Source organism: Panthera uncia, chromosome X (assembly GCF_023721935.1).
Source record: "Panthera uncia isolate 11264 chromosome X, Puncia_PCG_1.0, whole genome shotgun sequence".
NCBI classification, from domain to species: domain Eukaryota; kingdom Metazoa; phylum Chordata; class Mammalia; order Carnivora; family Felidae; genus Panthera; species Panthera uncia.
The window spans coordinates 57,950,287-57,975,915 of NC_064817.1; the positions used below are offsets into that span (position 1 = coordinate 57,950,287).

General features: G+C 35.9%; 1 protein-coding gene across 2 annotated transcripts in view; it reads right to left on the reverse strand.

Moving 5' to 3' along the window:
* The window catches only part of ABCB7 (ATP binding cassette subfamily B member 7), a 149,635-nt gene that overhangs the window by 15,349 nt on the left and 108,657 nt on the right, over positions 1-25,629 (reverse strand). Inside the window, exons 5-16 of one of the 2 annotated variants that reach the window (XM_049644677.1) lie at positions 23,396-23,528; positions 22,001-22,269; positions 21,278-21,366; positions 21,098-21,185; positions 20,056-20,230; positions 18,911-19,068; positions 18,187-18,350; positions 17,902-18,031; positions 14,656-14,827; positions 11,026-11,129; positions 6,924-7,031; positions 3,407-5,097 (exon numbers count right to left, since the gene is read on the reverse strand). In XM_049644677.1, the coding sequence (XP_049500634.1) occupies positions 5,053-5,097; positions 6,924-7,031; positions 11,026-11,129; positions 14,656-14,827; positions 17,902-18,031; positions 18,187-18,350; positions 18,911-19,068; positions 20,056-20,230; positions 21,098-21,185; positions 21,278-21,366; positions 22,001-22,269; positions 23,396-23,528 (1,635 nt within the window). In that variant the 3' untranslated portion in view covers positions 3,407-5,052. Of the gene's footprint in view, positions 1-3,406; positions 5,098-6,923; positions 7,032-11,025; positions 11,130-14,655; positions 14,828-17,901; positions 18,032-18,186; positions 18,351-18,910; positions 19,069-20,055; positions 20,231-21,097; positions 21,186-21,277; positions 21,367-22,000; positions 22,270-23,395; positions 23,529-25,629 lie in introns of those variants that run through there. The other variant, XM_049644676.1, reaches the window with a different exon arrangement.

Below are 25,629 nucleotides of genomic sequence, written 5' to 3' on the forward strand. Positions count from 1 at the left end.
TTGATCATGGTGAATAATTCTTATTATATGCAGTTGAATTCGATTTGCTAGTATCTTATTGAGAATTTTTGAATCCATATTCATCAGGGCTATTGGCCTGTAGTTCTCTTCTTTTGCTGGGTCTCTGTCTGGTTTGGGAATCTAAGTACTGCTGGCTTCATAGAATGAGTCTGGAAGTTTTCCTTCCCTTTCTATTTGTTGGAACAGCTTGAGAAGGACAGGTATTATGTCTGTTTTAAATGTCTGGTAGAATTCCCCAGGGAAGTCATCTGGTCCAGGACTCTTATTTTTGGTAGATTTTGATAACTGATTCAATTTCTTCACTACTTATGGATCTGTTCAAATTTTCTATTTCTTCCCGTTTGAGTTTTGGAAGTGTGTGGGTGTTTAGGAATTTGTCCATTTCTTCCAGGTTGTCCATTTTGTTGGCATATAATGTTTCATAGTATTCCTGATAATTGCTTGTATTTCTGAGGGATTGGTTGTAATAATTCAATTTTCATTCATGATTTTATCCATTTGCGTCCTTTCTCTTCTTTTTGAGAAGCCCGGCTAGAGGTTTATCAATTTTGTTTATTTTTTTCATAAAACCAACTCTTGGTTTCATTGATCTGTTCTACTGGGGTTTTTTTATTTTATATTGTTTATTTCTGCTCTGATCTTTACACATTCAATGCAATCCCAATCAAAATTGCACCAGCATTCTTCTCAAAGCTAGAACAAACAATACTAAAATTAGTATGGAACCACGAAAGACCCCGAACAGCCAAAGTAATATTGAAGAAGAAAACCAAAACTGGAGGCATCACAATCAGAGACTTTGGACTCTACTAAAAAGTTGCAGTCTGAAGACAGTATGGTACTGGCACAAAAACAGACCACAGGCCAATGGAATAGAACAGAGACCCCAGAACTGAACCCACAAATGTAAGACCAACTAATCTTTGACAAAGCAGGAAAGAGTATCCAATGGAAAAAAGACAGTCTCTTTAACAAATGGTGCTGGGAGAACTGGACAGCAACATGCAGAACAGTGAAACTATACCACTTTCTTACACCATTCAAAAAATAAAATCAAAATGGATGAAGGACCTGAATGTGAGACAGGAAACCATCAAAACCCTAGAGAAGAAAGCAGGAAACAACCTCTTTGACCTCAGCTGCAGCAATTTCTTACTCAACACATCTCTAGAGGCAAGGGAATTAAAAGCAAAAATGAACTATCGGGACCTCATCAAGATGAAAAGCTTCTGTACTACAAAGGAAACAATCAACAAAACTAAAAGGCAACCAATGGAATGGGAAAAGATATTTGCAAATGACATATCAGACAAAGGGCTAGTATCCAAAACCCATAAAGAACTCACCAAACTCCACACCTGAAAAACAAATAATCCAGTGAAGAAATGGGCAGAAAACATGAAGAGACACTTCTCTAAAGAAGACATCCAGATGGCCAACAGGCACATGAAAAGATGCTCAACGTCACTCCTCATCAGGGAAATACAAATCAAAACCACACTGAGATTCCACCTCACACCTGTCAGAGTGGCTAAAACGAACAAATCAGGAGACTATAGATGCTGGTGAGAATGTGGAAAAACGGGAACCCTCTTGCACTGTTGGTGGGAATGCAAACTGGTGTAGCTGCTCTGGAAAACATTGTGGAGGATCCTCAAAAATTTAAAAATAGAACTACCCTATGAGCCAGCAATAGCACTGCTAGGAATTTGCCCAAGGGATACAGGAGTGCTGATGCATAGGGGCACTTGTACCCCAATGTTTATAGCAGCACTTTCAACAATAGACAAATTATGGAAAGAGCTTAAATGTCCATCAACTGACGAATGGATAAAGAAGATGTGGTTTATATATACAATGGAATAGTACTCGACAATGAGAAAGAATGAAATCTGGCCATTTGTAGCAACGTGGATGGAAATGGAGAGTGTTATGCTAAGTGAGATAAATCAGGCAGAGAAAGACAGATACCATGTTTTCACTGACACGTGGGTCCTGAGAAACTCAACAGAAGACCAGGGGAGAGGGGAAGGGGGAAAAAAGTTACAGAGAGGGAAGAAGGCAAACCATAAGAGACTCTTAAATACTGAGAACTGAGGGTTAATGGGGGGTGGGAGGGAGGGGAAAGTGGGTGATGGGCATTGAGGAGGGCACCTGTTGGGATGAACACTGGATGTTGTATGGAAACCAATTTGACAATAAATTTTATATAATAAAATAAAATAAAATAAAATAAAATGGCTAAAAAAAAATTTACCTGTGAAGCCATGTGGTCCTCAACTTTTCTTTGTTGCAAACTTTTAAATTATGGTTTCAGTATCATTGCTAGTAATTGGTCTGTTCAAATTCTCTATTATGTCCTGATTCAGTTTTGAAAAGTTTTATATTTCTATAATTTATCCCTGTCTTCTAGTTGTCCAAATTGTTGGCACACAGTTTTTCATAGTATTCTCGTATAATCTTTTGTATTTCAGTGGTATCAGTTGTTATTTCTTCTCCTTCATTTCTGATCTTGAGTCCTTTCTCCCTCTCACTCTTTTCTGATAAGTCTGGCTAAAGATTTATCAATTTTGTTGATTTTTTTTCAAATAACCAGCTCCTGTTTTTTCTGATCTATTCTTTTATTTCTTTCTTTAAAAAAATTTTTTTAATGTTTATTTATTTTTGAGAGAGACAGAGACAGAGCATGAGTGGGAGAGGGCAGAGGAAGAGGGAGACACAAAATCCGAAGCAAGTTCCAGGTTCTGAGCTGTCAGCACAGAGCCCGATGTGGGGCTCAAACCCACAGCCTGTGAGATCATGACCTGAGCCGAAGTCGGTCACTTAACCAACTGAGCCACCCAGGCGCCCCTCTTTTATTTCTTTAAACCTCTATTTCATTTACTTTTGCTCTAATCTTTACTATTTCTTTCCATCTACTGGCTTTGGCCTTTGTTCCTTTATTTCTAGCTCCATTAAGTGTAAGGTTAGGTTATTTATTTGAGATTTTTATTCTTTCTTGAGACAGGCCTATAGTGGTATAATCTTACCTCAGAACAGTTTTGCTGCATCCCAAAGAATATGAGCTATTATGTTTTTATTTTCATTTGTCTCCATGTATTTTTTTATTTTTTCTTCTTCTGTTGAACTATTGGTTGGTTAGTAGCATGTTGCTTAGCTTTGTGTTTTTTTTCGTATTTTTCTTGCAATTGATTTTTTTGGTTTCATATCTTTTCTTTTTTCTTTTTTTTTTTTTTTTTTGGAAAAGATGCTTGATGTGGTTTTATCTTCTTAAATTCATAGATACTTGTTTTGTGCCCTAACAAGTGATCTATTCTGGAGAATGTCCTAGATGCACTTGAAAATAATCTATTTTTTGATGGAATGTTATGAATATATATGATGTTAGTTTCATCTTGTCCAATGTGTCATCCAAAGTCACTGTTTCCTTAATTTTCTGTCTGGATGAAATATCCATTAATGTTAAGTGGGGTGTTAAATTCAATTATTATTATTGTATTAATTTCTTCCTTTATGCCTGTTAACACATGCTTTATGTTTTTGGGTGCTCCCATTTTGGGTGCATAAATATTTACAACTGTTATATCTTCTTGTTGGATTTTTACCTTTTATCATTATGTAGTGTCCTTCTCCTTTCCTATTACAATCTTTGTTTTAATGCCTGTGTTGTCCAATATTGCTGTCCAATTGCCTGTGTTGTCCAGTATTGCTCTCCTGGCTTTCATTTCACTTCCATTTACAAAGTGAATGTTTTTCCAAACTTTCAACCTCCATGTGTCTTTAGGTCTGACCTGAGTCTCCTGTAGGTAGCATTTAGGTGGGGCATGTATTTTTTATCCATTCAGTAATCTTATGTCTTTTGATTGGAGCATTTAGTCCATTTACATTCTAAGTAATTAATAATAGGTATGTAATTATTGCCATTTTGTAACTTGTTTTATGGTTTGTTTTTATAGTTTTTCTCTTGTTTTTCCATGTTTACTTTCTCTCTTCCCTTGTGATTTGATGGCTTTCTTCAGTATCATGCTTTAATTACTTTCTCTTTACTTTTTGTGTATCTACCACAGGTTTTTGATTTGTGGTTACCCTTAGGTTCATATATATTTTATGCATATAGAGTCTATATTATGTTGATGATCAGTTAACTTTGAAGTCATTTTAAAAGTACTAAAATTTTACTTGCCCCACGTTTTATATATATGTCATACTTTACATTCTTTTGTGAATCTCTTGACTTAATTTTTATAGATACATTGATTTTACTGTTTTTGTACTTTAATCTCCACACTGGTTTTATAAGTGATTAATATACTACTTTTATTATGTTTGCATTTACCTGTGAACTTTTTTCCTTTCATAATTTTCTTACTCCTAATTATGGCCTTTTCTTTCCAGTCAAAGAATTCCTTGGGATGCCTTGGTGGCTCAGTTGGTTGAGCGTCCGATGTCGGCTCAGGTCATGATCTCACAGTTCGTGAGTTCGAGCAGGCTCTGTGCTGACAGCTCGGAGCCTGGAGCCTGCTTCAGATTCTATGTCTCCTTTTCTCTCTGCCCCTTCCCCACTCATGCTCTGTCTCTCTCTGTCTCTCAAAAATGAATAAATGCTAAAAAAAATTTTTTTTTAGAATTCCTTTTTTCTTGAAGGCTGATTTAATGGTGATAAACTCCTTTAACTATTTTTTTTGCCTGGGAAACACTTTATCTCTACTTGTGTTCTTAAGATAGCCTTGCTGAGTGGAGTATTCTTGGTTACAGGTTATTTTTCTGTCAGTACTTTGAATATACCATGCCATTTTGGTCTGCAAAAGTTCTGCTGAAAAATGAGGTGAAAGCCTTGTGGGGTTTCCTTTGAATATAACTGTTTTCTCTTGCTGTTTTCAACATTCTCTATCACTAAATTTTGCCATTTTAATTATTTTGTGTCTTAGTATGGACCTCTGTGGGTTGATTTTGTTGTGGGTTCTGTGTGCCTCCAGAATCTGGATGTCTGTTTCCTTCCCCAGGTTAGGGAAGTTTTCAGCTATTATTTCTTCAAATAAATTTTCTGTGCTCTTCTCTCTCCTCCTTCTGGGATTGCTGTAATGTGAATGTTGGAATGTTTAGTGATGTCACTGGGTTCCCTTAATCTATTCTCAATTCTTTTTTTTTTTTTGCTATTTGGCTTGGTTTCTTTCCATTACTCTTTTAGCTCACAGATACATTCTTCTGTCTCCTCTCATCTGCTATGGATTCCCTCTAGTGTATTTTTAATTTTAGTTATGAAGTTATTCATCTCTGATTGGTTCTTTTTTATATTTTCTATCTCTTTGTTATATGTTCATTGAGATTCTCCACTCTTTTGTCTAGTCCAATGAGTATCTTTATGACCATTACTTTGAATTCTTTATCAAGCATATTGCTCATCTCTGTTTCATTTAGTTATTTTGCCTTAGTTTTGTCCCATTCTCTCATCTGGGGCATATTCCTCTGTTTCCTCATTTTGTCCATCTTTTTGTGCTTGTTTCTATGTATTAGAAAAGTAAGCTAAGTCTTTGATCTTGAAAAGGGGTGGCCTTATGAAGAAGAGGTCCTGTGGTGTCCTGTAGCATCATGTCCACTGTTCACCAGAACCAGGAGCTTCAGGGGTGTCTCCTAGTGGGTTGTGTGCACCCTAGTGTTGTGGCTGTGTTTGCCTGCAGTCATGGGCATACCAGGCAGGGTTTGGTCCCTGTGCTGTTTAGGAAAGAGTCTGGGGTCACTACAGGGCTGTAATTCAGCCTCTCTGCCTGGGCTGCCATCATACCAAATTGCAGGGTGCTCTTGCTCTGTTGTCCTCTGAGAGGCTTTCAGTGGTTGGTGGGGCCTACAATCAAACCATATGTCTGCCCCCATCCTTCTATTAGGGCTGCAGTAGCATTGATCTTCAGGGTACTCTTCCTGCCTTTTCCTGAGAGGTTTTTATTGGTGGGCAGGGCCAACAGTCAGACCAGATGCCTGCCCAGTCTGTCTGACATTGCTGCAGTTGCACTGCTATGTGTGGTTATCTTCTCCTCTCCCCAGGACAGTAGTCACTTTGGAGTGGTTCAGGTCTCTGTGAGGGCTGCTTACAGGGTGTCTCTTGGCAGGAGCTGCTTTGAAAGGATGCTTGCTAAGTGGGGTGGATATCCAGAATGCAGGATATAGTGTACGTTGTGTTGGCAAGATAGGTAGACAGTGTTCCTGCTGGTTCCTGCAACTGAATGGGCTATCTAGACTGGGGGCTGGGGTAGGGAGAAGTGGTAACCAACAGCTCTTCCGTTCTTAGAGAAATCTCCTAAAGATCCCTACCTCTCCTGCACACATTCTGAGATTAGTAAATAAATGTACTTCATGTATATCCCAGGCACTTTTAGAAGTGGTGCTTCTATGCTATATCTTGGCGGGTTTTTTTTTTTTTGTTATGCTGGCTCTTTAAGGCAAAGGATTTCATTTCTTATTGCCCTGAGGGCCTCCCACAGCTAAGCCAGCTGAGTTTTAAAGAACCTGGCATTAAATCCCAATGATTGTCAAAACTCACAAAGTTAAGCCCCATGGTTTTCAAAGCCTAATGTTATGGGGACCTGTCTTTCCAGTGTAGTTCTCCCTTGCCTGGGGTGCTTGGTGTGGGGTCTGCTCCTCCCCTTTTCCCTGCTTGTGGTGTTCCTTCTGTTCATGATTAGTCTCAGTAGGATTTTGGTTCCAGACTGCATCTGCCCCTCCTACCGTTTTCAATATGGCCTTCCCTGTGCAAAGTCTGTTCTGCCAGTCTTCTAGGTATTTTCTGTGTTAGTTGCACTCATGTGGCTATCTATGTGTGTCTGTGGGACCAGGTAAGCTCAGGACCCTCCTACTCTGCCAACTTCTCAAGTCTCCCACATACTAAACTTTAAAGTTAAATCTTTTACCTGGTCCAAGACAATGATTTCATCTGCATCAACCACTGTTGACAATCTGTGTGCAATGAAAATAGAAGTTCTGTGTTTGACTGCATCCCTCATGGCACCAAGAATAGTCTGCAAGTTTGACAACAAGAGTAAGAAAAAAATCTATTAGGTAAATGTAAATTAAAATAATCATACATTTCTTAAAGAAACATATACAATGCCAATTTTGTATTATATAAACTTTATACCACTACCAAATATTTTCCCTAATGTAAATAATTACTAAGAAGAGGAGAAATTGATCAACACGAAAAGGCAAATATAACCACATTATTGTGGAAAAATTATCTGAGATAGGCAACATTTCTTAAAATTACAAAGACTGGGGCGCCTGGGTGGCGCAGTCGGTTGGGCGTCTGACTTCAGCCAGGTCCCGATCTCGCGGTCCGTGAGTTCGAGCCCCGCGTCAGGCTCTGGGCTGATGGCTCGGAGCCTGGAGCCTGTTTCCGACTCTGTGTCTCCCTCTCTCTCTGCCCCTCCCCCGTTCATGCTCTGTCTCTCTCTGTCCCAAAAATAAATAAAAAACGTTGGAAAAAAAAAATTACAAAGACTGGAAGAAGGTGGATATTTCTATACATAAAAACAAACATAATAATGATGAATACAGTGATATCAGGAACATGCTGGTTATATTTATCGGCCTATGAGAACAAAAATAAAATGAGGTAGGAATCAAGTAACAGGATACAGAAAATTACAAAACAATCAATAGAAAGGAGACTCAAAGGGTACAGAAGCATTTGCTTTTCATTATTTCAAACTTAGAGGACGGAAAGGGCAACAAAGACAACTGTGTATGTTTAACTTGAGCAAACTTCCCTTTCAAAAGTATTCTGACTTCTTTATGTACCATTGATCGATGGACACTTGGGCTGCTTCCACATCTTGGCTATTGTAGATAATGCTGTTATAAGCACAGGGGTGCATGTATCACTTCAATTAGTGTTTTTGTAATTTGGGGGTAATTACCCAGTATCACAATTACTGGACCAGTAGCACAATTACTGGATCATAGAGTAATTCTATTTTTAACTTTGAGGAACCTCCATACTGTTTTCCAGAGTGGCTGCATCAGTTTGCATTCTGATCAACAGGGCACCTTTGTTCCTTTCTTTCCACATCCTCACCAACACTTGTTATTTCTTGTGGTTTTGATTTTATCCATTCTGACTTGTGTGAGGTGATATCTCCTTGTAGTTATGATTTGCAATTCCTTGATGATGAGTGATGTTGAGCATCTTTTCATGTGTCTGTCTGCTATCTGGATGTATTCTTTGGAGAAATGTCTGTTTATGTCTTCTGCCCATTTTTATAAATTAAAAAAAAATTATTTAAATATACAATGGAAAATAATTCAGCCATAAAAAAAAAATGAAATCCTGACATTTGCAATGACATGCATGGAGCTACAAAGTATAATGCTAAGTGAAATATGCCAGTCAGAAAAAAGACAAATACCATATGATTTTACTCATAAGAGGAATTTAAGAAACAAAACAAGCAAAGGAAAAAAGACAGAATGAGACAGAGACAAATCAAGAAGCAGACTCTTAACTATAGAAAAGAAACTGATGCTTATCAGAGGGGAGGTGGTTGGGAGGATGGATGAAATTGGTAATGGGAATTAAGGAGTGCAATTGTTGTGATAAGTATTGAATGATGTATCAAATTGTTGAATCACTAAATTGTACACCTGAAACTAATATAACACTCTATGTTAACTATACTGAAACCAAAAATTTAAAAAGAACAAAAACCCTTATGTCATGATGAACTGAAAAAAAAAAAAAGGTTTTTTTTTTCACCTTTGCTTACACAGCAAAGTTGTCACTTCAGAAGACAATGAAATAAAGCTGAGAATGAAATGTCTAGCTCCATTTCCCCTTGCCACAGAAGCAAGGACAGCTTCTTCCCAACACCTCTGGCCTTTTTTGATCACAAGCATTCTATAGAAGGCACGTTGAAATGGCGAGGGGCTACCTTTGTCAAAAGAATTCTGAAAAGCAAGTTTTTAGAATCCATTTTCCCCAAAATATCCAAGACTCAGAAGAAATGGGCCAAACTGCCCAGTTATAAACAGAGGGAATGACTCTGAGACATTGGCCCTGAATAGTCAACAGGGAGAGCCTAACTGAATAAAGAGCAAAAGGAAGGAAATAGGGAAAAAAAGGTATTCTGACTTCTTAATGAATTCTGGAAAACATTTTTTATTACAGTATAATTAACAGTGTTATATTAATTTCAGGTATATGATATAATGATTCAATAGTTTGTTTTTTTTTTTTTGAGAGAGAGAGAGCGAGCACAAACAGGGGAGACAGGCAGAAGGAGAGAGAGAAAGACAGAGAGTGTGAGTCTTAAGCAGGCTCCATGTTCAGCACAGAGCCCGATGCAGGGCTCGATCCCACAGCCCTGATCATGACCTGAGCTGAAATCAAGAGTTGGATGTTCAACCAACTGAGCCACCCAGGCAACCCTGATTCAATAATTTTATGTGCTATTCAGTGCTCATCATGATGAGTTAATCCCCTTTATCTATTTCACCCATCCTCCCACCAACCTCCCCTCTGGCAAGCACCAATTTGCTCTCTGTATTTAAGAATCCATTTGCAAAACACATTTTTGTTTACTGCCTTTAAAGTATAAGGGAGTTGTGTATATATTCAGTTATACTTGGAAATACGGGTCTAAGTATACCTAGCAGGATGGAAATAGCAGTGTGGGGCTGGGCATATATCCAATGGCTCCCTAAAGATATTTCTAAACATTGTATTTATTAAAGGAATAAAATGATCAAGAGTAGATGGTTACCCAGGAGGGAAGACCTTATGTTTTACTAGGGCAGACTAAAAATTACGTGCAGGGCCAATTCTAAGAAAAATTGTGATGTCTGCGGGGACTCATTGTCCTTATTCTCAAGAACTTAAGGTCTGACATCCTACTAAGTGCTCTGGACCTTTTAAAAGAGGCCCACTAAAATTTACCAAATCTTCTAGTAACTCATTCCCTTGGTGGGGAATTGTCTACTAGCTCTTATTGGGTTATACTCTGGAAGATAATAAAGATACATGACTGTTAAGAATTATAATTTGTGGTAAATGTGAATGATACACTTTTAGGTATACAGTTCTTGTAAGCAGATTCCTATTTTGCCTATGAATGGGTGTGGTCCTGCTTAAGGTTCCCTTTAAATATAACAAATCCTCATGCTAAACAAGCCACTTAGATATTAAACTATTTTAAACATATGGCAGATCAAATAATATGCCCTGAAACTTAACTACACATGCAAATATTATCCCATACATGCTGTAAAGCTGAAATTAGGCATATGCTTCAACACTAGGTTTTTACTACATATTTGAGTAAAATGTAGGTGAATGGAGGTAACAGATAACATATGCCTATTTTCAGTTCTATATTAAGGGGATCCATTCATGAAATTGCCATTATTATTAAGACTTTTATATTTAATGCAAAGATGTTGTTATGAAGTATAATGTAGTTGCTGGGTAGTACCATGACATCAGGTGTCACAACATCTTGTGACTGCAAAACATCTTGGTGCTGCAAAACCTTTTTTGTGAAATGAATATAAATTTATACTACCACCACAGGCTGTGTGTGCCTGACTTGTACTATCAGTGAGTTGCTCCACGATAAGTGAAAGGCTTTCTGGTGTATACTGTCACAATAATTTACACGACCTGTTTTCATGAGTGTTAAGTGGCAATGGCAGAAAGACTAAAATGTTTTTCCTTTGCAGCAGAGTAGGCAAGTCTTACAAGCTTTTCAAGAGGCAAGGATGATAACAGTCACACGGTTCTAAAAGGAGACACTTTTGCAAATGGACTTAGCAATGTGATAGTTCAATGCAACTTAGCATTCTTGATAGTTATCAATACTTGCTATATAGGGGAAAAGGGCCAGGTATTTTGCTCTATCCTACCTCCTACTGAAGTTCATTCAGAATACAAAAGAATGTAGCCATTTTACTGAAACTTCCAAGGAGAAAAGTTAAGCATTGAGAATTGAAGAGCATGGCATTTTCATCATCATTTACCTCTTCAGTAATTGAATCTAATGATGAAGTGGCTTCATCATAGAGAATGACTGGGGGGTCCTTCAAAATGGCTCTTGCGATTGCTACTCTTTGCTTTTCTCCTCCTGGTAAAGAAAAATTTAGTTTAAGGATATATAACATAACAACATTTTATGTTTCTAGTATTTCCACTGATCATAACCACCAAGTAATGCCTTTAACATTTACCTCTGATCACTGTTCATTTTACTCAGTTTTAAGAGTCTAAGTTCATATATGATATCCTTTGACAAACTATACACTCTGCTCTGGAACATAAATATAATTCTGGATTCTGACTTTGTGGCAGGTAAAGAGAAAAAGGAGAAGTAACAGCTTTGATTCCACAATTATTCCTCTCACCGTAAATATGCTCATTACATTTGTTACTTTATATTACTTCCCAATTGACAGCATCTCAGAACAATTTCAATATTAGAGAACTAACAAAGACAAAACTAAATTCAATATCTGAAACCTGGAATCTTGGAAAACACAAAACTGAATATCTAAATGTATTTCTTGGGGTGCCTGGGTGTCTCAGTCGCTTAAAGCGTCTGACTCTTGATTTTGGCTCAGGTCATGATCTCATGATTCGTGAATTTGAGTCCCACATCAGGCTCTGCACCGAGAGTGCAGAAACTGCCTGCCCTTCTCTCTCTCTGCCTCTCCCTTGTACCTTCTCTCTCTCTCTCTCTCTCTCTCTAAACAAACAAACAAAGGGGCACCTGGGTGACTCAGTTGGTTAAACATCTGACTCTTGGTTTCAGCTTCGGTCATGATCTCATGGTTCACGAATTCAAGCCCTGCATCGGGCTCTGTGCTGGCAGCACAGAGCCTGCTTGGGATTCTGTCTCCCCCTCTCTCTGCCCCTCCTCTACTCACACTCTATCTCTCTCTCAAAAATAAATAAACATTTAAAATAAAACTTAAAACAAATAAAGAAATAAATTTATTTCTTAACAAAAAAGTACCATTCAGCCAGTATTCTTCTCAAGGATTTTTTCTGGAAGATATTACTTTTATTGCACCCTTCAAAGTTAAAGGTATATACTCGATACCTCGTATTTCACCTTAGTTACTTGCTATGGTCTCTAGAAAAGCAGAATTTTAAAACAGAAAGGAACAGAGACCCAGAAAGGTTTACTGGGTTTAGTCAAGGTCACAGAGCAAATTCCAGTGGAATCTGGGCTAGACCTGACTCTCATGCCAATGCTCTTCCTATCATAATATGCAAGCCCATATTTATTCCTAAATATACTCTAGTGAAAACAAAGAAATCTTTTCCTCCCTTACTGGGAAGGGAAGTAGGTCTAAAGTCATCAATCTTACACAAAACTACAGTTGGAAATATAGAAGATAATGTTTTGCTGAATATGCCCCTCTTGGCTTCTTTTCTGTTATCCGGTAATTTATCAATGTCTGAACAAACTTGTATTTTTCAGCTTCAGTAACCTCTTCAGGAAGCAAGCTCCACCTATTTATTGGTACACTTTATATTTCTTCTGCAATTATTATTTCCAACCAGTAAAGGGAGCTCCTTATGTCTAATACTAGTACATAAGTTTATATTTATACTATCCACATTCTTCCCCATTCAATAAGATCAAAATTCTCCTACCAAAGCAGGCATCATGCCAGAACTATCTGCTTACCCACCTGGCAACTCAGTGGCAGAAAGCGCCTAAAAGAAGTAGATACTCAGAGGAAGGACTAGTTTAGACATGCTTCCCAAATTTCAAGCGGAAACCAACTCAGTTTCAATTCTATTCAATAGAATTTTGGAAATTGAAGAAGAAACATTTGTTTGTTCCCTACCATAAATATTAGCATAGACACTAAATAATACAAATGCTCATTCAGAGAGGTCTAGCTGTAAGGCGATGGGTATTAGGTAAGAATACAATTTCTTTAGCCATTCTTACTCCCAAAGGCATGCAGATAGGAAAAATTTGATTGGAAAATGGCATGTGGCATAACTATCTGAAGCAGTCATATATTGAGAGGCCTAGTTTATACTATGTGAAAACTTGTATATCTTTAGAATTAGGCAACTGGACAAATCATCTGGAGGTGGTCTGGTTAGCTGGACACTACTACCATTAAGAGCAATGGTAAAGTATAAAGGGGGACTGGAATGATGCAAGTATCTTATACTATCAGGTGATAATAAAAAAAACCACTACAGGGGCACCTGCGTGGCTCAGTCGGTTAAGCATCCGACTTCAGCTCAGGTCATGATCTTGTGGTTTGTGAGTTTGAGCCCTGCATTGGGCTCTGTGCTGACAGCTCAGAGCCTGGAGCCTGCTTCGGATTTGATGTCTCTCTCCCTCTCTGCCACTCCCCCACTCATACTCTCTGCCTCTCAAAAATAAACATAAAAAAATTAAAAACACTATAAACCAACCTAACTTGAAAACAATCTTTGCTTAACATTTCCTAAACCTAGATCAAAACTTTCTAATGGACTGCAAATTCCTTGAGAGCAAGTCCGTTTTTGCTTCATCTTTTTAACTCTTAAATCATTTAGCATATTAGCTTGTACATAGTATGTACCTAATCAATGTTGTGAATAAATGAAACCAGTTTGTAATGAAAACAAATGGGGACTCATTAAAATTCACGGAGTATTCTTCATTTTCTTTTCGCCTCACCTCCATCCTTAATCTACCTATTTCCTCCCTAAATTAAACTAGAGTGGAGAATAAATGTAAAGGGTATAGTGTATTTATGAGTTACAGTAATACTTTTAGGCATTAGATAGCATTACACTTCTGGAATTCAAATAATTTTTGGTGAAAAAATATTTTTATGGATCCTCCAAAAAAATTCAGTTTTTTTTTTTAACGTGTATTTATTTTTGAGACAGAGACAGACAGAGCATGAATGGGGGAGGGGCAGAGAGAGAGGGAGACACAGAATAGGAAGCAGGCTCCAGGCTCCGAGCCACCAGCCCAGAGCCCGATGCGGGGCTTGAATTCACGGACCGTGAGATCGTGACCTGAGCTGAAGTCGGATGCTTAACTGACTGAGCCACCCAGGCGCCCCAAAAATTCAGTTTTTATAAGATAATGATTATTAAACCTAGCAATCTCATTATTAAACACTTAAATAGAAACCTACAAGCCCCAAAATTTACTTGATCACTGAACCAACAAGAACATGAAAATGAAGTTAACTGTACAGAAACTACAGCAGTTAAGTATATCAAGTGTAAGGAAGTCTAAAGCATTGAAAACATCCTGCAACAAACTAGGAAATTATGATGAGATACACTATTTACTATAAAATTACTTTTGCCTCCTCTTAGTACTTTCTCAGGTGAATAATGATCTTCACTTTCCTTTAATATTAAAATTATGGATAATAAGTTAACACTGATCTGAGCACATATCAGTAATCTACTATTAAGTACTTACTGTTTGCAGCTGCAAGTGAAAACAAAACAAAACAAAAAACATCTGCATGACTTGAGAAGTTATTTCCAACATTATTTGCAGTGATGGCTGAGACCTTCTTGAAAGTGACTGGATGAGCACTCGGTATGTACTCTGTCATTACATTTTCTAGAAAATGGCTCTATACAATGGGACAGATCTAAAATCTGATTACCTGAAAGTTTGAGTCCTCGTTCCCCTACTTGTGTGTCATATCCATGTGGCATTCGAAGAATTGAATCATGGAGTCCAGCTAATTTTGCCACTGCATACACTTCCTCAGGTGAAGCATGGATGTTTCCATATAAGAGGTTGTAGTAAATAGTATTGTGGAAGAGGACAGCATCCTGGAGCAGATTTATGTATACATACATATACATGTATATCCATTATAAAAAATTCAAACAATTTAGTAAAGACATAAAGAGTAAAATATAACCCCTTTATCATCCCCCTCATCCCTGCAATCCCATTTCCCTCCCCAGTACTAATCACCACGAACAATGTATTGAATATCAATCCAGATTTTTGATACATTTATATGCCATACACTTTTTTTTTCACATAGGGGAGTCATACTGCATCTATATCTATAAATATATAATTTTATAAATTGCATTTTTCACTTAACATACCCTGGAAATTGTTCACATCAGTAATCCTACCTCACTGTTTTTAATAGTTGTATGATACTAACAATGTATTTATTTATTTCTCTATTGATAGACATTAATGTAGGTTCCAAATTTTTGCTACTACAATGTTGGAATAAAATAGCATTACATATAGGAATTTGTGCACTTGTGTATTTCTGTAAGAAGGATTCCTAGGAGTAGATTGATGAGTTAAAAGGGAAGCATACATTCATCCTTTGAGAGTACTGCCTGTCTTCCAAAATGCTCCAACAGTATACACACTTCAACCCATATTTTATGAGTTTGTCAGGTCCCTGTTTTCTCAACAGGCCTGCATATTAATAAGTTTCAGTTGTTGCTACTTTTGTGGGTAAAAATTGCTTTTCGTTTAAATTAGCACTTCCCTAATTACTAATGAGGCTGAATATGTTATATGTTCCTCAGAAGCTTTTAAACTGGACACAGAAAACAAAGGATTTATACACTATAGATATTTTTTGGAGAAAGTTCACTGCAAGCATTCATTTGATATTTCATCTTATTTTGACTTAGTCTCTAAATGGTTGAAAGGCAACAGTTAGTAAAATGAAATAAAATGGCTCCATTACTTTACCTTAACCAAGATAATTAATATCTTCTTTAATATCACAATCAGCCCCAGAGTTTCAGGTATTACTTCAAATAATATTTTAAACATTTTAAGCCAACTACTAATATAAAAAAGTTTTTATATTGAGATGGTACTTAACCCCAATAAGCTTGAAGTTCTATAAAAAGAAAATACTTATTTTTAAATATTTTATATTCAGAAGAGTTAATAAATGCTATCTGGAAACTTTGAAAATTCAAAAAATACGGTAAAATAAAAATTAATTAAATAATCCATAATCCTATCATGTAGTGATAACTGCTATTAACATTTGGTGTGTTTTCTCCTTTCTCCTCTACTTAACATGTATTCCTTTAATATTATAAAATTGAGATTTTATATTTTGCTTGGTATCCTCTTTTTCAACAAACTTTTATTTTAGTATTTTTCCATGACACTCAATATTCTTTACAAACAGCTCATTTATAAATGGCTTTTTGCCACTTGATTCTATGGTGATAATTTAACCATCTACTTATTGTTTTGGATATTTACACTGTTTTCAACTTCTGTTATTATAAATATGTTTTTAACTTCTGATATTAAAAATAATACTGTAATGACCATCTTTGCATATAAAAATCTGTTCACATCTCTGTTTATTTCCTTACTAAAACATCCTAGAGGCAGAATTATTGGAATAAAGGATTTGAATATTATTCTGGCTCTTGCTGCTTGTCAGGAAAGCTGTATACTTACACCAGACAAACACCAGACTAGCCATTTTACACAGCCTTGCCCAAACTGCACATTATGAATTCTAAAATCCTTGCTGACAGGTGAAAAATGGTATCCCATTGTTGATTTAATTTACATTGGTAAGGCCTCCAGTGAGGATCAGCGTCTTTTTATTAACCATATATATTTTCACTTGATATACAGTTTAGGTTAGTGTTTCTCAACATAAAGTCTATTGTGAATTATCTATATCAGAATCATGTAGGAAGCATATTCAAAAATGCAGGGTTCTGGGCCCCACACAGCCCTCCTAAATTAGAATTAAGGTGTGTGAAAGAGCTGGAATTTCAATAATCTCCCTAGGCGATTCATGCACACTAACATTTGGGATTCTCAGTGAAAAAGAGGGAGGACGGGGCAGAGTGGCATGTGTCAGATCACTTAGAGGCCTTTTATAAGCTACATATCCCTGTCTGATCCCTTTCTTACAGTTCTCCTAGGAGTTTAATTCAGATTCTAGTCTGAAACTAGTTTCCGGGTCTCTCTGTTGGCTTTTAGCATAAGAAAAATTTACATCCTATAAGGCATCCTTGTCTTCTCAGATTTTGCTCAGAATTTATTTTTCCCCTAAAGTCATTCAACAAATATTTGTTAAATGCTTGCTATGGGTCAGGCACTGTAGGTGGTTCTAAGAAGTCAGTGGTAAACAAGGCATAAACATGGAAGCAGATAACCAAACTGCTTTTCTAAGTTTTATAAATTCACTACATTGGGGTACCTGGGTGGTTCAGTTGGTTAAGCGTCCGACATTGGCTCAGGTCATGATCTCATGGTTTTTGAGTTTGAGCCCCCCAACTGGGCTCCGTGCTGACAGCTCAACGCCTGGAGCCTGCTTTGGATCTGGGTCTCCCTCTCTCTCTGCCGTTCCCCCTCTCGTGCTCTATCTCTCTCTCAAAATTAAATAGATATTAAAGAAAATTTTATAAATAAATAAATTCACTATGTCAAAAACTGTTCAAAATTATAGTAATAGCTTTAAATTACTGAGCATTATGTGATGGATATTGTGCTTAGTGCTTTATAGATATTGTCTCTAATCCATAAAAATTCTATCCCATAAGACAGATGGTTATTATCCTTACTTTAAAGATAAACTGAGGACCAAGACCACAGAACTTACAAGGGTTAGAGCTAGGGTTAGAATCCATATCTGTCTGATTCTAGCCTGGGCTCTTTCCATTATATTATGCTATCTTTCTAAGATCTAAAAAATTTTTTTTCCATCATTCAGATTTTTCATTCACATTTTTTTAAGGCTTTTTGGTAACAGAATTTACCTGTAGGGTCTAATGCTTCCTACTTAGTTAGCAATATACTCTTTGGATTCAAATTATTCTAACAAAAATCTACCAACCCAGTAAGTTTTTCCCCAAATAGGTTTTCTTCCTTTTTTAAATACCTGAGGTACTACTCCCACTGCCCGCCGAAGGCTTTCCAGGCTCACATCTTGTATATTTTGACCAGCAAGGTAAATGTTACCCTTTTGAGGCTCATAGAAGCGAAACAACAGCCTTACTATTGTGCTTTTTCTGAAATTGAAGACAAGAAAAGGTTAATTAGCTCTTATTGGCATTAGGGAATCCCTGTTTTAAACCACTGTAATCATTTTATGATAAAGAAAAAATATTACATTGAGAATCATCAATCAATGATGTAGAATTTTATAAATAACTAAATTACCCACCCTGACCCACTACCTCCTACAATGGCCACTTTCTTTCCTGCAGGGACTTCAAAAGATACTCCATCAAGGACTTTCTGCCCCTCAACATATTCAAAATGCACATTATCAAAGACAACCGTAGATGTCTGTGGTGTGATCTGAATGGGAGATGCCATTGCCTTGTCCTAGTAGGGAAGAGAAAAAAAGCCACTTTATATACCATGTAGACTACAGCTATGTAGACAATTTTCTAATTCACAGAAAAAGGGAAAAAATGGGGAAAAGGGAGGTTTATAAGTAGTGTTAGACCACTTCCAAGCATGCTTTTAAAGTTTTTTTTTTTAACTCCTCACTAAGGTCAAGAACTCCTAAATGTTTTGATTTTTGAGCAATTTTGGGGGGCAGGTAGAGGGATGGTGGGCAGGGGAGTAAGGATGTTTAGGACATGAGGAAAGGCAATCACACATTTTATACCATGATTAGCAAAAGTAAATCAGGTGCAAGTACAAATAATTCAAGTTAACAAAATTTAGCTTCTAGGTATAATATTCTTTGCTAACATTGTAAGGTTTCTAAACATGGAAGTAAAAGCTCTAACAACCTCTTAATACACATCATAGCCCCAATTCCTGCAAAAAAGAAACTGGTTTGCTAACATGGTGATGTAAGAATATTCCCTTAGAATAATCCTATTAATGGGATGATGCTCACATGCTGTTTAAAAGGTACTAAATAGATTACTTACTTTAATTCGAGTGTCTACTTTGAGTAGAGTAAACAAGGTGTTCATATCTATCAGTGCTTGTCTAGTTTCTCTATATACAGTCCCCAGAAAGTTAAGGGGCAATGAAAGTTGAAAAAGCAGTCCATTCACCATTACTAGATCTCCAACAGTAAGGGTACCTTAATATGTAGTTGACAGAAGAAAAAAAAGGTATTTTAGATGTTATAAACTTTTCCAGCTTAAGATAGAGAAGTTTATTAGTCTGGAATATAATATTCTATAACTATAATAAATTTTAAAAATTTATGCTATAATTTTCATAGCATAAAATGCACATAACCAGTAACTCTTAAGGTCTATGCAAATTTAAAAGCATTTTAATTCATGATTTAGGAATATAGAGAACTTGATATAAGTGGAATGGGAACCACCTACCCATACACTATACATAATATACGCACACAAAAAAAGAATGGTTTAAGTGAAGATAGAAATGGATGGCTAAATATCTCTCTCCTTTCTTCCTAAGACACTAGCAAGTTTCTTTGCAATGTGAAATAGAAAAAAAAAATTTAAGTATATATTAAAAATTGGAACAAATGGGTATCATGATTGGGAATGAAACCATATATTAAGGTCACAGTGAATGAATAAATCTTAACTGAGTGGGCAGATTACAGAAAAGAGGCAGAGACATTATTCACTTTTGAAATGTTTTGCAAATGTAAAATTAATAGAAAGATTAAAATGTAACTTGTAATTGTAAAAAGTATGTGTGGTGCATTTTAGTTCTTTGGACTAAACACTAAATTAATTACATTGCTTTCCAGGTCTACAAGAGAAATTAGAAATATCAGATGCTAAAAAAAGAATTTACTCCTGAAAGAATCAATACGTAGCCTCACAAAATGGATAAACAGTAGTTCTAATTAATGAGGGAGCCAGTGCTAAACTTGTAGTGTCAAACAAAAGGAAGTTAAAAAAAACCACTATTATACAATTAAGAAAACACATTCTGATATAAAAAGGAAAGTAATCCAAGGATGTTAAAGCACTTTATTGAATATGCTTTATAACTAAGACTAATATATACATTCCTTTCATCAATCCTTATTTATAAAGGTTAAGAAAAACATCTATAAATGTGAAAACTGCAGATCCATTACCTGCCACGATTCCCTGACTGGCGAGCACCATAATAGCCGTTAAACCAACACTGAAAATAGCACTTTGACCAAAGTTCAGCATAGCCAGAGTAGAGGTACTTTTCAATGAAGCAGTCTCATATGTCTTCAGAAATCTATCATATCTTTGTGCTTCATAGTTCTCATTATTAAAATACTACAAAATATACAAAAATAATTATTACATGCAAGTACAATTATAATTTTTCTCTTAAGTGATTAGTATCCTTTTCATCAGACTTTATGTATGGATTCAATTTTGTATTGCCATACTCCACTTTAAAAACTTTCAATACATTGAGCTATGGTACTCCTGCAGTTTTCCACAATGAACTATATTTGAAAAGTCCATAAAATTCATTGCATATTTACTGAAGGCCTGGTTAATTTAAGCCCAAATCTAAAAAAAAGTGTTAATGGCACTTCCTTTACAAAGCTTTCTTCCCCTGATCCTCTGAGATTGAACTGACAGTTCTCATTGCCCCCACCACTTTATGCTTTCTTTTATAGTCAACTGCATACTTAACTATAATTCTCCCAATTTACGGGACTTAATTCTGGGAGGGCAAGCCTTTTATCAATCATTTTTACCACACTTCCCCATCACAGGACTTAGTGTAGTGCTTTGGACACAAGAACCATTCAGGAATATTTGTTAAATGGAAAAATGGACACATAAATGAGAATTAATGAAAATCACTATATGCTAGGTCCTCTGAGGGACAGTCAAGACCTTACATGTCAGTTTGATTAGCTTAGTGTTAATTCTGAATCAAGATGCTAAATATACTCATCACTTACAAATTAATTCAGAAGGTAAAATTCTGATGTTGCCACACAAAAACTGAGGTGGAAAGAGAGGAGAATTTCCAAATAAAGAAAAATAATAAAGTACAATTATTTCATCACACTTAGAGATCCTATCCTAATCTGAAGCTCTAACTTACAGCACCTATTCAGCTAAATGGCAGAACAAATCTCTGTGCAGTGTGAAAGGGAGAGGAAGTATAATTAAACATATTACCTTCACAGTTTCATAATTCAGCAGTGAGTCTATGGCAGCATTACCTGCATCATTATCTGCTTTGTTCATCTCTATTCTAAATCTAGTTCTGTAAGACAAAGATTCACATAGGCATGAAATTTTTGCTATGTAAATGTAACTAATTTCTGAACCTTGACTGGCCTCTAGGAAATACTTTACCTCCACCGTGTAACAGCAACTGTGAATGCTGTGTATGCACCAAGTGTCCCGAGGGTTACTAATGCAAACTGGGCACCACATCTATAATACTGGAGAAGGCAAAATAAGAAATGATAAACAGTCACTGTTCTTGCAAATAGCTTATAATATGTAACAGCAAATATCAATCAAAAGATTTTAATAGAAATATGTTGATGGGAATTGTATAAATAAATAATTTTGTGAGATATCAAATACCTTAGAAAAGCTACTTTAGGTAACAAGGGAAGAAAGCCACTACACTTGCCACATTGATACTACTGTCATATGCTAGGATAAAAATAATGCAATAAGCCTTAAGAGGAATAAAATGTATATATACAGTCTTAATTACAAAATATGAAATTGCTTAAATGTTATAAATGGTGAATAAAAATCTAGATAATCTGAGTATACCAGTCCAAAGTCATATACAAAAATCTCTATTAACAAAAAAATTACAAGCACTAAATGACTGATCTATGTGTAGAAGTGACCAGCTCTTTACAATAACAACATGATAAAGATTTTGAATGGTCCCTTGAAGCCTGTAGCAAAATAATTAAATAAACTGCATAATCCTTCTGGTACCGTGGAATTTTGCTTTCAAACCATGAGCATTCAATAGCACTACAGCTTCCAGTACTAAATAGCTTCCAATGAGAATGTAAGATAAAAGCTTGTTATGAAAAATTTTTTACTTACCAAAATACCACTGACAAGAGTCACCTCGAACATGATGGGAAGAAGATTAAATACTAAAGCACTCAGGACAAAACTGATACCCCTTGTCCCTCTGTCAATAGCTTTTGATAAAGCTCCTGTCTGTCTACTCAGATGGAAAGCCAGATCCAGGTTGTGAAGATGGAGAAAGACATTTCTGGCTATTCTTCGGATTGAATTTTGGGCTACCTTGCCAAATACTGCATTTCGAACTTCATTAAAAAAGGCAGCTCCAGCTCTTGATACACCATCTGACAAGACATTCAAAAGAAAAAGTGGGATGTGAAAACATTCGAATCATAGGAGTGTAAAAATGATAAACATATGGCAAGTAAGAAAGTACTTACACAATAAATGAATACATCACAGAATACTTCCATTAAAAGAAACCTAGAAAGCAAGCATCTAGCCTAGTGAGTACCAATCCTTCCACCACCCTGAATCCCTTTCAGTGTTATTTTCCTCTATAAACTCCAGATGATGAAAGATTTTTTCCAACTAAATACTTGTTTTTAAGTTTTAAAAAAATTTAATGTTTTTATTTTATTTTTGAGAGACAGCGTGCTAGTGGGGGAGGGGCAGAGAGAGAGGGAGAGCGCTGTCAGCACAGAGCCTGACGTGGGGCTTGAAATCATGGACTGTGAGATCATGACCTGAGCTAAGTCAGATGCTTAACTGACTGAGCCACCCAGGTACCCCTCCAACTAAATACTTTTAATAAGTAGCACCCCGCATGGCCTTATTGTGGATAAATGTACAATATCTGTACAGGTTTTTTTGATCTAATCCAATTCCCCCGAATAACAAATGATAAAATCGAGATCCTGAACAATCAAGTGCCTTGACTAAAGCATGCCCCCATTCAAACCTCCTGAGTCTCATAAAGTGTCCTTTCTAATGCAGGAGTAAACAAAGCAACATATTCTGTTCTTTAAAAATGGTAAATGTGTCAAGGCTATTGAATGTAACTTAATGAAGCATTAATATACATATAGCATTATTTAGCTATTTCCCATTAAGCAGTTAACAACAATAACAAGAAAATAACTAGCCTTATTTTCAGGAACCTTATTAACAATTATTAGAAGTGGTAATTATGAATTTATTATTAACTAACTACTATTAGAAGTGGTAATTATGAATTTAATATCTTATTTCATGTTATATTTTTCTAGAACTTAAAAAATGAAACTGTTTTTACAGAATTTTAGAAAACATAAAGAATTTTTTTAAACTACCTATCAAAAATCACATGTAAAACGATAAACATCCAAAATGCTAACTTGTGTTTGTGGTAAAAAGGTCATCTGCTCAAATATGATGAAACCCTCTTGAAGAAAGTCAACACCTGTAGATAGATTAAAGAATCACACATACAGCCAATCAGAACTGCCGTTGCCATGGTTGCAACTGTATTTGGTGCATCACTCAGGTTCAGCATGTTTCCCGACATCTGGTTGAGGCTGTCTACAGCATATTTAAACATGAAGGGAACCACAATATTCATGGCCTAAAAATATAAAAGCAATTATCCATCATATACAAAATATTTTCTAAAAGTACAAGTATTTACCTTAAATTAGTGTTTATGGGAATGTTTAGATATTAATCATTTACTAGTATTGAAATGATTTTCCTAGTTTATAAAGATAAAATCTTTGGCATTGGAGAGCTGTCATTTCAGGACTCCTACCTGACACTGACTGCCATGTTAATATTAATTTATAACTTACGTGCATTAGTCAAATGCTTGGGCCTCCATGAAATAATCCCTGATCATTTACTCGAAATGCTCTCTCCATTATCTGAAATCCTACAGAGCTTCTGGCACTTAAGGCAAACTGCCTTATATGATAGTTCTTTATATATATATCTTCTATAGTTCTATATATATATATCTTCAATCATACATACACATTCAATCAAATATGTAAAATTATTTGTTCACCAAAATAATAGTAAAACTAAAATTATATAGCAAAAAAGTATCTCAAAAGCAATAAATTACAAGTATCTCTGTGGCTGACTCACCATTGGGGGGAAAAAAAAGCCACACACACATAACACTGATAGATCTATTTGCCCCACAAAAAGATTCCTTTGTTCAGAGAAGAGGTGGGGGAATTAGTGAAACAGATGAAGGGAATTAAGAGGTACAAACTTCTAGTTACAAAATAAGTCACAGAGATGAAAAGTACAGCATAAGAAATATAATCAATAATATTGTAATAATGTTGTATGGTGACTACATTTATTGTGGTGAGCACTGAGTAATGTATACAATTACTGAATCACTGTATCGTATACCTGAAACTAATATGACATTGTATGTCAACTATAATTCAATAATAAAAATTTAAAAAGATTCCTTTGCTCCAATACTAAAAAAAACCCACTAAATACCAAACTAAGCTTTTAAAAACCAACCTATTTCTCCATGAGAATATACCAAAAAATATGAAAACTATGGGTATAATGCTTTCATATGTTCAAGGCAAATATTCAATCACTCACATTTCACATTTTCTGCAAGGTTACAGTATCAAATACACCAACTATCATTTAAGAATAGAAAACTGATTAGAATGCCAAAGCTTTAAAGAAATTAAATTCATATACAATAACATGTGAAAGCAATTCTGTTAGGCTTACCAAAAACAATGAAATCCCACCCCTTGTAAACATTCCATTTAAAGTATTGTCAACAAGCCTAAGTTTAGCTGACAACTGACAAGAGCTATGTAAATCTTACCAACCAAGATTTTGAAGTAAAGTGTACAAGTGTCCTAGCAACCAAGCAGGTACTCTCATTCAATAATATCATTAAAATACACAGCAGATGTTGGAACACTTTTAAGAACGAAACAGTATGGGATAAATTGCTTAAAGTTTTTTTCTGACTTCTAAAATATAATCTAATATAATAGCAAGTTTCAAGTATGACAAAATTGTCGATTCTGATTCCTATATAATCATATAATCTCAAGCTCTTGCTTCTGCTTGAAATGGCCTACCTGCCAGATTTACCTGCCTCTCCATTCTTCAAAACCCACTCTGAATACCATTCCCTTCTCTGAAACTTGCAGCCCATGTGACATTCTTCCGATTTTCCAACTCCTCTTTTTGATGGTTTATACATCAGTATCTATCATTTTTATTATATATTTATCATTCACATTCTAGGAGCAATGTGCACGGATATACTGGCTTCTCAACCTCAGTTCACAAACCTTTTGTGGCAAACAAACATTTTGTGAACAATACCTACAGGAATCAGGTATGGTGCTATGTACCTTCACAAAGGTAAAAGCTGAATGAAATAACAATTCCATTAAATGGATATCCGTGTAACTGAGGAAACTCAGGTTCCATGAGGTTTAATAACTTGTCTGGGAAGCAGCAGAGCTGGGATTAAAATCCAAGACTGACTTGAAATTCAGAATTTTCTTCTAGTATACCATAGCCATATTAGCAGCTCATAAAGCAAGAGACCATATTATTTTACTACATTTGCACCCTAAAGTGGATGCTCTCATATGTGCTGTTGAAACCAGCTATAAAGTATGACACAAATAATTTAAATAAATCATAGCTGATTCCAGGGTTTCCGT